This window comes from Vespa crabro, chromosome 15, assembly GCF_910589235.1.
Source record: "Vespa crabro chromosome 15, iyVesCrab1.2, whole genome shotgun sequence".
Taxonomy (NCBI): domain Eukaryota; kingdom Metazoa; phylum Arthropoda; class Insecta; order Hymenoptera; family Vespidae; genus Vespa; species Vespa crabro.
This window is the reverse complement of record NC_060969.1, coordinates 3,603,115-3,615,614: the sequence shown is the minus strand read 5'-3', so window position 1 is coordinate 3,615,614 and position 12,500 is coordinate 3,603,115. Positions and strand designations below refer to the sequence as shown.

The 12,500-nt window shown below is 30.3% G+C and overlaps 1 protein-coding gene across 8 annotated transcripts in view; it reads right to left on the bottom strand.

Annotated features, from left to right (window-relative positions):
* LOC124429291 (polypyrimidine tract-binding protein 1) overlaps window positions 1–12,500 on the bottom strand; it is a 422,552-nt gene that overhangs the window by 384,611 nt on the left and 25,441 nt on the right. For 6 of the 8 annotated variants that reach the window (XM_046974367.1, XM_046974370.1, XM_046974371.1 and 3 more), the window contains one exon: window positions 12,364–12,388. The exons of the other annotated variants lie outside the window; for them this stretch is intronic. In XM_046974367.1, coding sequence (XP_046830323.1) covers window positions 12,364–12,388 — 25 coding nt within the window. The remainder of the gene's footprint in view (window positions 1–12,363; window positions 12,389–12,500) is intronic. 8 annotated transcript variants of the gene reach the window in all.

The window sequence follows — 12,500 nt, the reverse complement described above, 5'->3', positions numbered from 1 at the left end:
TAGGGATTCTCAGTTACGGACAATAAGACGCATGGATCTGAGGAACGAACGCTTTACGATAGCCCAAGGCTCTCATTGTGGCCTTCTCACATAATATCACAAATGATTTCGATGTACATACATATGCGAGGAAGATCGTCTGCAGGGCACGTGTCACATTCCTTGACTGATGCTGCCTTCTGCTTCAAATGGGAATGGAAAAAGGAAAAAAAAAAAGAAAGGAAAAGAAAAGAAAATGAAAGGATGCAAAAGAAAAAGAAAAAAGAAAACGAAAACAAGAATAAAAAAAAAAGGATACATGTGAAATACTCATAGGAAACAAAAAAGACAAAGAAAAAAAAAAAATATATATATATATGTGATAAGTTGTTGGTTGTAAAAAATGGTATTGTTAAACAGGGAATTTGTTTTTTTCTTTATTGTTATTCCTTAAAAATGAAACTTTTTCATTGGAGATGCCAATGATACAATTACCGATAAACTACTTGAACGAACTATAAACAAAAATGAATCTTCGTTTTTCGAATTTTCGAAATCTATGTCGAAGTAAAAAAAAAGAAAAAAAAAAAAAAAGAATTAAAAGAGGAGTCATTTAACTTTGTCATAAATCAATTAGGAAATGAAGATGTTCTATCCTTTTTCTTTTTCTTTTTTTCGAAGACAACAATAGATCGATCAGTAGGTATAAAACGAAGAAAGAGAGAGAGTGAGATGTCTATTAGAAATTTTCTAAATTGACAAAGCATTAGAAATTTCGCATTTTTGACGAAAAGACATTAGATATTTTACTATTAGACATTCAACATATAATTAAGAATAAAATTTTATAGATATAATTTTATTCGTCGTTTAAATGTAATCACATTTCTTGACGTTCCTTAAAACGATTGGATTAATGACTTTTACTTTTTATACATTTATTCATTTTAATATAATTATAGATCGTTCATTATCCGAGTATAATACTATTTTATAAAATTGATTCGTAGATTAGATTAGTAAATTAAAGATAATACAAATGGTATTAGGAAATTCGAGGAGTGACAGTGTGAAGGTGATGCGGTTACGTTGCTGAGCTTTTTGTTAGGTGAAATCGACAGGTCTAACCGCGAGTTAAACGGTCACACGATTGTATGTAGGTGAGTTTGAGCATATATATATATATATATATATACATCTGTACATATATATACATACATATATATATAACATATATTCATATATACACATATGTACGTATATACGTATAAAGATACATAAGCCTTTGTAGGTGTAAAAGCACGTATAAGTATACATATATAAATGTACATATATATATATGCAGCTCTAGTATATATAGTAGAACTGCATGGTAAACCACAAGTTCTGAAAACCACCGGTTCTGTTACCGACGACTCCGGACGTCGTCCTTATTCTCCTCTTTAACCCTCTCGAGTAGACTACCAAGAGAGGAAGAGGAATAATAGTATGGTTTTAATACTTGTGTGTATGCTTCCTTGGATGTGTATCAAGCTTCGTTAATATTCTCTGCTTTAAGTATAAGCTTGTTAAAATCATAAGTTTTAATACATATATATATATATATATATATATAAATATATAGATATATATTTATATTCTTTCAATTAGGAACTTTGTGTGCATATTTATACGTGTTTATGTGTTCGTTGATGCAGCAAATTATAAAGAAATTTTACGATTCATTAATAAAACGATATTAAATAGTTGAAACAGACGCATTTGCGATTAAATAATATCAAGAAATTTTATGATTCATTAAATAATACGAAAGAAAACATATTTGTCTTATAATAAAATTTATATAAAACACGTAATATTATATTTGATATTTGTCGACTTACATTTTTATACATGTATATATACAAATATATATGTATATATATATATATATATATATATATATATATATGTACATGTAAGCTAGCTTAGAAAGAGGTCAAAGGTCTGTTACTACTATAGTTTCAAGCAAGCTACCGCGTAGCGAATAACCTTCTACAGTTGCCCCGGAGCCGGCTATTAGTATTTCGAACAAAGCGCAATAAACCAGAGCTTGGATGAGATGGGTGGACTGTGAGGTGGGAGTCTACGAGAGAGAGAGAGAGAAAGAGAGAGAGAGAGAGAAACAGACAGAGAGAAAGGGTAAGAGTGAGTGAGTGAATGAGAGACAGACATACAGGGAGAGAGAGAGAGAGAGAGAAGCTGGGTCCAAATTTCGCGTCATCCAGATCTTGCGCAGAATCGAATTCGATCGTTCTACCGTGAACCTAATTACGCGATTCATTAACAATGAAACGCACTTCAAAGGCGCTGCTCTCTATCGTGCGTGATTATTATTAGCGCATAACAATGCTCTCCGGTACAATGCCCATCGGAGTCTCATTGCAACGAGGTCTTCCGTAATTGAAAGTACTCGCCATCTCGTATCTCGAGATATCTCTCATGTTACCTCTCTCTCTCTCTCTCTCTCTTTCTCGTGTTATCTCTGTCTCTCTCTCTCTCTCTCTCTCTCTCTCTCTCTCTCTCTCCGTCTGTCTGTCTGTCTCTATTTATCTCTCTCTTTTCTCATCTTTTCAATATTTCATTAACTGAGTTTATAAAAAAGAAAAACAAGATTTTTTTTCTTTTTCTTTTTTTTTTCTTTCTTTTTTTTTTTTTTCAATAATTACTATGGAAAATATTTCCTATGTTCTTGTACTTTTTTCTGTTTTCATTTTTTTTTGTTTTTTTGTTTTTGTATTACACACAACTTTCAAATTTTTCATCTTTATACAGATATAAATATGTATGCACGCATATGTATATATATTAAATATATCCATAAGTGTTTATGAATATATGAGGAAAGTATGGATATATCTTGTGTGATTTTTCGAAAAAATATCTTTCCCGAAAATATAATAATCCTTGAGAAAACGTGAATTATATTAAATTATTACAATAATATACTGTATTATATTATATTATATTGCACGGTATATATAATATGTCAAAGAATAGTACAATTTCCGTAATTGATAACACTTCTTCGAATTTATCTCAAGATAAACCATTATCTCTCTCTCTCTCTCTTTTTTTTTATTTTTTTTTTTTTTTTTTTAAATTTAAAATTCTCTCATAGAGCCATACACATAAGCATTGCACGCACATACATGTATATATAAGTATACGTACGTGTGAGTACATACATCACGAAATATACTATAATATAGTACAATATACTATAGCATATCGGGTTTCCTTTCGAAAGTACCGACTCTATGGATGACTCTAGGGTTTCTCTATATTATCGGCTTCTCGAATCCGATTCCCGTAACGTGTACGGATAAAAGCCGAATACGAAGCTCGAACTTGAAAAATTTGATCTTATTGAAAACTAGCTCTTTTACGTTTTGTTCGAGGGAATACGAGAAGAGAGAGAGAGAGAGAGAGAGAGAGAGGGAGAGAGAGAGAGAGAGAAAGGTTCGTAGCAAAGCTTAGATCGGTCACTCTTCAGATTCTTAAATACGATCGCGTCATTCTTCATTGATACGAAATAAATAAAAGAAATAAATAAATAAAGAAAGAAAGAAAGAAATAAAGAAATAAATAAATAATGAAATAAATCTAACATAAGAACTTACATATACGTATGTATATATATATATATATATATATATATATATATATATATGTATGTACATATGTATCAGTTATGCATTAGATCATTTTAGATTCATTTCATTGACGAAGTAAAAGGGGTATAAATTATTGACGACATTTTTATCCCATTGAAATCATATTGCGATTAATTGAATTTATTTAATAATCGAATAAATTCTTTACGTAATTTCGTAAAAAAAAAAAAAAAAGAAAAAGAAAATGAAAATGAAAAAGAAAAAAGATATGAAGAGAAATTGTAGGACAAGATCTAATCGTTTAACGTATTATAATTTTGTATTAGGTACATTTAAAAAAATTCCCTTTTCGAATTTCTTTCCTTCTTTCTTATCGTTTCTTTTTATTGACGTATAAATTTCATTGTAAAAGTTAAAACAATTGTATCAATTAAAGAACATTCATTCAATTATGATTTTCTAATGATTTCGTGCTAGCTATTATATCAGATATAATTTTTGTACGGGTTTTTCATAAACGTGGTCTCGTTTTTAAATACGAAGATACAAAAACGAGAATCTGACTTTTCGTATGTTCGTTCAGGGCAATTTTATTTTCATTAAAAAAGATCGTTTGAACAAAAAAAGAAAAAAAAAAAAGAAAAAAAAGAGAAAGAAAGAAAGAAAGAAAGAAAGAAAGAAAAAGAAAAGAGAATATGACGATATTCTCAGAAAATAGTTCGAGCATAGAAATAATGGAAGCGTTGAAATTTAAGAGGTTGCTGGGCCAATGTTAGAAATGTAACAAGTACGAAGACAAATTTGAAAGTTATCGAGTTAGCATTCTATTACATTTCGATGAGTAAACATCGAAACTCTCTCTCTCTCTTTCTCTCTCTCTCTCTTTATTTCTTACCATACGACTAACCTTAAATAATTTTTAATTCCGACGATTTTATAATCATCATTTGAATCAACATCCATATACGGGATAAAATAAATTAATATTTAAACAATTAATACTTTCTTTTAAACGTTACTTATGTATAATTCCGAGAACACATGTTAAATATATAAATAATTTTACGATACAATATAATATCAAATATAATATAATATATGTTTGACAACGTTATATCAACAACAACAACAAAAAGAAAAAAAAAGAAGAAGAAATAAAAAAGAAAGAAAGAAAAAAAGGAAGGAAGGAAGGGAAAAACAATACTATTCCGTTTGATATCAATAATATCATCATCGCCTATAAATAAATAACAAATAGTAAACAAATATAACAAATATCATCGGGACATAATCTGTAAATTAGAACGGAAACGATCCAATATAATCTAATACGTTATTGCTGAACAAATCATAACAATGGCAACATAGAATGAGCAACAGAGAGATAGAGAGAGAGATAAAGAGATAGATAGATAGATAGATAGATAGAGAGAGAGAGAGAGAGAGAGAGTAGAGGCCAGATGTAATACTAATACACTTTATTATTCCCTTTGTGTCAGTGAAATCCACGGATGGATATCAGTGATGTTGATTGTCGACGGTACCATCGCAAACAGTATGGACAGGAGGTTTGCTTTTGATGATATATATAATATATATGTATACATATGTATGTATATATATATATATATATATATATATACGCAAAGGTTGATTGAACAGGATCATCTAGTTTTCCTGAATACTCAGTTCGACTTCCATTCGCGAAACAATGTTAACGAGTACATCGGCAAAGCAAAATTATATTTGCGCAAAGTTACCATCGAATTATCGTGAATAACAATATTTTCCTACGAAATTATTCGTACATCTGCAATCGCATGGAAAAATATTTATATGGGTTTCGTCATGATTATTTTAATTAAACATTTATTCTAATACGCATCTTAATCTTATCACGTTATTGATCCCGATTATATGTTTCTTGTAATGACATTTCATTCTTTTTTCTCTCTTTTGGTTTTTTCTTTCTTGTTTTTTTTTTTTCTTTTTTCCTCTTTTTTTCGCTTGATAAATCGAACAATCCAATATTACGTTTCTTTTTTCTAAACCATCGACATTCTATTAAATACCGATTTAATATTACGTAAAATTATCCTCTTTCATTGTTGTCTTATATTACGTAAGTACAAACTTATCTATCAGAGTATACTTATCTAATTTATTATTGTACATTTATTTATTTGATATAATGCTTTGCGATATAATTAAAAGAAAATAAGATGAAATGGAAGAGAATAACAATTAATAATAATAAGTATTAATTAATTAATAAAAATGTATACTTTAAAGGAAATTCGTTTGTTCCAATTTATTATTCGCAATTTATCTAACAATCTATTAAAAATAATTGAAAAAGAAAAAATAAAAAGAGAAAAGATCAAAGAGAGAGAGAGAGAGAGAGAGAGAGAGAGAAAGGAAAACGGGAAAATATCTTTTCTTTTCTCCAACCCCTCCTTCTCTCTCTTTCCTTCTCTATCTTGTTAATTAAGCTTCGGCCATATCTTTCTTTACCTTTTGATAAACCAAAAGCACGAGAGATGCTGCTATGTGATTTTTGCTCGTGCCCTAGAGACGAATCTACGAGTATTGATTTTATTCTAAGAATATCTACGTTCTGTTTTATACAAAGTCAGAAGCCATTATATTATATAATAAGAAGATTAAAGAGATCTATTGATTCCATCTAATAAATGAAGAGAATGAATGAACATAATTGTAATTAATTTAGAAAATAATTTTTCTTTCTTCTTTTTCTTTTTTTTTTTTTTTTTTTTTTTTTCAAAAATATATCTCAATGTACATTCGTGGAATTAAATAGAAATTTTCTTTTCCTCTTCTGAATTTCAATGGATTGACTTTTTTTTTTTCTTTTCTTTTCTTCTCTTTTGTTCTATTTTTAAATCGTACAACAACGTTCATATTTTATATCGATAAAACGTTGAAATTATGTGTTAACGTATCGTTAGCATAATCTCGAAGTCGCTTAATCTCGTGGCCTAAGCCTGGATCAAAACAATCATCCCCACTTGCATTTTGTCCTAACCGAATATGCGACGTATTCTAACGTGAATTTCACTGATAATTAACAAGAGCATTAATAATAATGAACAATTTGACGATTGTTAACGTCACTTTTCTTTTTTTTTTTTGTTTTTTAATCAATATATTTCGTACGAATAAAGATAACAATTGTTCGTTATTACGAAATGTTAGAAGAGAAAAAGAAAAAGAGGAAAAAAATAACAGGGGAGAGGGGGAAAAGAGAAAGGAGAAAAAGAACAAAATTAAAAAAAAATTGCAATTAACCGAACACAAATATCCAAACAACGTATAAAATTATTTTGTCAATAAATATCATTCAGTTGAATTGATAATTAATGTAATTGTACGATGAATAAAGATTATTGAAGAAAACGATGAAAGTTCGAGAAAATATAGCGACGAAAAATAAAATAAAACGAAAGAGAAGACAAAAAGAAAAAAAAAAGAAAGAAAGAAAGAAAGAAAGAAAGAAAGAAAAAGAAAGTACGTAAGAAAATTTCTAATTAACGAGAAATATCTGCGAACATATTGATCTAACGAAAACAATTTTATCGATAATGTAAACTACAAAGGGAAGGGGGAGGGAGGGGTGTGAGAAAGTTTGAAGGAAAAAAAGAAAAGAGAAAAAGGAAGAAAAAAGAAAAGAAAGGGAAAGAGGGAAAAGATAGGAATGAGATGTAAAACGAAAAGAAAAGAGAGAGAGAGAGAGAGAGAAAAGAAAAAAAGAAAAAAAAAGAAAAAAGAAAAGATAAAAAAAAGCAGAAAGAAAAAGAAGAGAATGAGAAGAGGATTGGAGGGAGAGTAGCATTAAAGCTCCGACGGATACGAATTAAAGAGAACATTTTCCAGTGGTCTTGGACAATACGAGTAAAGACGGTCTAGGGAGTTAATGCCATGTTGTGTAGAATGATGGAAAGGTAGAGGCGAGGACGGAGAGAAGGGCCGGGAGGAGGAAGATAGGGAGGAGATTTAGATTTGCTTTTGTTGCTCGTGATGGGACGTGCAGCTTAAAGGGTAATTATATCACGTAACGGTAATGTGTACATTTGTATCTATTAGACGACGGTGACAACAATAAGATTTTCTCTCTCTCTCTCTCTCTCTCTCTCTCGCTCGCTCTCTCGCTCTCTATCTATCTATCTATCTTTCTCTTTCTCTCATATTTTCTCTCAGAGACATACAACTCGTACGTACAAAGACAAACAGATGAAACAGACAAAGATGGAGACAGGTTTCTAAGACCATCAACATTAATCATTTTAACATGCCACGTTTCTCGTTGATCACCATTCCACACCTTCCGAAAATGACAGAGAAATTGGTTTTCCCTTAGAAGAATAAAGATAAATATAAACAAACACATATACATATACATACATAGAGAGGGAAAGAAAATTAAAGGATAATGTAACTCGTATGCATACGTTTGCAGATCGAGATTTCTTTGATGAGATAGTAAAAAGAAATATATATATATATATATATATATATATATATATAGAGAGAGAGAGAGAGAGAGAGAGAAAGAAAGAGAGTGAGAAGGGTGTAAAGGGTTTTAGAAGGTAGTAAGGGACTGGTGGATAGTCACATGAAAAGTTGAAATATCGTTGTCGGACGTTGCTTGTCTCAAGGACATGCACCCTCGTTAGGCGAACAAATATACGACAAAAGACTTTGAGAATGACGAGAGAAGGGAGAGAGAGAGAGAAAGAGAGAAAGAGAACGATGATAAGGCGAGGTGTAGGTGGGGTAGGAAGGAGGGTAAAGCTAAGGTAGATGGGAAGGAAGAAAAGACTTTAATAATGGAAAATATTATAATTGTATATAAAGACGATGTTCGGGAAAATCTCGGGTAAAGTTCGCCTTTAAGTCCCTTTCTTTCTCTCTCTCTCTCTCTCTCTCTCTCTCTCTCTCTCTCTCTCTCTCTCTCTTTCTTTCTCTGTATCTCTCTAACTCTTTGTCGTTTTCTATGGTAATATAAAGTATAGCGATGTCGTTTGCTGTTAATGCTGGTAGATAAATAATAATAATTGAATGATACTTATGCGATTCCTTTCAACAAAAGATAGATAGAAAATAATTATTAATATTGTAATATATCATTCGATGGAAGAAAATTATTTTATTTCATTTTTGGACGATTAAAATTTTGACGAAATCAATTATATTAAATAAAAGAAAAGAAAGAAAATCATTAAAATCTCTTCGATTGCAAATAATTTATTGTAATTATAAACATATATATATATATATATATATATATATATATATATATATATATATATGTATACTATAGTTGTGCTTGTAACATTGTAATTTGTCAGTAAAATTATCAAAGAGATTAACGCGATCTCTTTTACTCATGTTAATGGTAGCATTAGCGTATCTAGTAAAGCCATTAATGACCATTGTCGATCTAAGGGCCACAGAGATCATCCCTCTCAAGCACGGACCTTCAGATCCGTGCACTGACCTAAATTATCTAGTCGCTTACGCACAGTCCACAGGTTTGATCACGTCTCCGTTACTCCGAAGGCGAACGTATGTTCTCGAAGAGCGAGCGAGAGAGAGAGAGAGAGAGAGAGAGAGAGAGAGAGAGAGAAAGATAGAGAGATAGAGAGAGAGAGAGAGAGAGAATGATAGAGATATAGATAGAGAAGCATCTCATGTTTCCCGTTAGCTTCCGTATTGGTTCCTATCGCATCGCACGCTGGAATGAGCAGATCGGCTTTCCCTGATCAATGAACAAGCTGAATGCTTTGCACGTTGGAATCTGCTTGAGATTGTCTTCGATTCTGTCCGGTTAAATCCTTCCCTTATTGTCATCAGAGTATAGATATACTCTACGTATTCATGAAATTGAAATTTCCTTTAACAATATCAATAATATAAATTAAACACGCTCCGATATTACGATTTCTAATTGATCCCATCATTAATAATAGACAAGAGGTACAAACTAATGTAATATTATCAATTATCGATTCATAGATCATTTAGGATCTATGTATTTACATAAATACACATATACATACATACATACATACATATATATATATATATATATATATACATATGTATATGTTTGTATGTATATGTATATGTATTTGTTATATATGATAAAACGTACGAAGAAAATGTTAGTAGAGTTTGGTTCGACTATGTCAACAATGTCAAAGGCAACGTCAAGAGAGAAACAACGTTTCGTTATTATAAACGATCGTCGTTGGTATAGAGACAAAGTGAGCGAGTGAGAGAGTGAATGAGAGCACGATAGAGAGAGAGAGAGAGAGAGAAAAGAGGGTAGTGTCCCTAGTCAAAGGGTCGCACGTGTTACGCAAACACGCGAACAGAGGAGGCCGAACCATCAAACGGTTAATTAACGATTCGAGGAGATTAATGGTAGCTTTCGAGAACGTAACGTCGACTCGACACGGCACTCGAAATCAAGAGACCACCATAGAAGAGAAGTTTGTGTATACATGTATGTGAGTATGACATAAAGAGAGAAAGAGAGAGAGAGAGAGAGAGGAAAAGCTTGGATTATGTGACTAGAATGTGAAGTGCAATAGAAAGAGATAGGGCGAAAGAGAGAGAGAGAGAGAGAGAACTATGTATTGCAAATGTGTTAAAGAGGAAGATATTTCAGGATGCTAAACTTACACATTGAAGGTATATATTCTCTTTCTCTCTCTCTCTCTCTCTCTCTCTCTTTTTCTTTCTTTCCTTCTTGTTTTTAATAAATAAAAAATTAATAAATAAAAAATGAATAAAGACGCGCACATGTATGCGCGTTCATACGTACATACATACACACATACATATATAGATAGATTCATTAATTAAGGTGAAAATAAAAAATGCTGAACATTAGAAAATTTATCTTTTCTTTCTCTCTCTCTCTCTCTCTCTCTTTTTTTTAGCACCTATCTAATTGTTAAATACATATACAAATACGTGAATAGATTCATTTAAATATCCATAGATATAAAAATGTATTCTTTCTATTCGTTCACTCATTCATTCATATGCATATACGTATACATTACTTTTCACCTAACATATGTCCGTTCTATTCAATCAATCAATCATTCATTCATTCATTCACCCACCCATTCATTCATACATACATACATACATACATACATACATACATTTATTCATACGCGTGTATATATAAATATACATATAAATTATTTTAATTAACGTACGTTCATTCATTCATATATTCATTCTTTCATTAACTCGTTCATTCACACATAAATACATAGATACGAATTATATGAAACAACGAAACTGTAGTGGAATTTCAAAAAAAAAAAAAAAAGAAAAAAAAAGCACAAAATTCCAAATACTCGGGATGTGTTTAATTGCTGCTTTCTCTTTGTGTGTATTTAATTTGTTTGTTAATTTGTTCGATTTTGATGAGAAAAATTTTACTTACGTTCTAATCTCCATTAGATTTTGTTGATTGACGAAGAAGTTGTTGTGGTAGGAGAATCGTTTTGTCCAATGACGTTTCTCGACCAGATCAGGATCGGCGTAGAATTAAAAAGAAAGTGGACACAAACGCGTAATACTCTCTCGATAGAAATAACAACAACAACAACAACAACAACAACAACAACGAGGTTATTTTATTAACGACGAATTCGTTTTATCGTCGTCTTTCTCTCTTGAGATGGAGAAATTTATCGATAAAAAAAAAAAAAAGAAAAAAAAAATTATGATAGAAAAATTTAAATAAAACAAACGTATATATAAATACATACATACATACATACACATATATATGTATATACGTATATATTATTTTGTTATAATATATATATATATATATATATATATATATATATATATATATATATATATTATAACAAAATAAAAAGCAAAAGAAAAAAACTATTGAATTTAGATATCGATCGATGACGATCGATCCTCGTCGATAATTTAATAATTTTCGCGGCCCTCGTTCATTCTCTCTTCTTCATCTTCTTCTTCTTCTTCTTTTTTTTTTGTTTCGTTTTGTTCTTTTCTATATCATGATTATTTATTATTATTATTATTATTATTATTATTATTATTATTATTATTATTATTATTATTATTATTTGTATTATATTTTTTAATTAAATTCGTCATCCTCATTTTAAATTAACGTCCAACGAGACGAAATCTTATTAAATGAGAGCGAATGTTATAATGATCAAAAGCAAATTTCATAATATTTAAACGTTAGATAACAATATGAATAAGATAATAAAAGGAGATATGAGATGCGAGATAAGAAAGTGATATAGAAATGACTTAGTGACATGTTATATAAAAGATATTCGAAGAAAGAAATAGATAGATAGATAGATAGATAGATAGATAGACAGATAGATAAATGGATAGATTTAAAGATAGTTTGAAGAAAAAGAGAGATAGAGAGAGAGAAAGATAAAAGATATATATTTAAAAAAAAATCAGAGAGAGAGAGAGATATATATATATATATAGATAGATAGATAGATAGAAAGATAGAAAAGAAGTAAGGTTTGTAAAAAGGGTAAAGGAAAAGGTTAAAGGTGAAGGGGGAAGTGGAGAGTAGGGGAAGAGAGGGAAAGAGAAAGAGAGAGAGAGAGAGAGAAAGAGAAAGATAGATAAATAGGTTAAAACAACGTGTACGGGAATCTCGTACCTTTTGCCCACTGTGCAGAGTGTCTCTGTAAAGTAAAACAGAAAAAAGAAGAGTTAGAAAAAAAACGCACACACACAAATATGAGAACAGATGTGTAAGAAAGTAGGTATAGTAGGTCAAAAATAATAGCGAGTCGA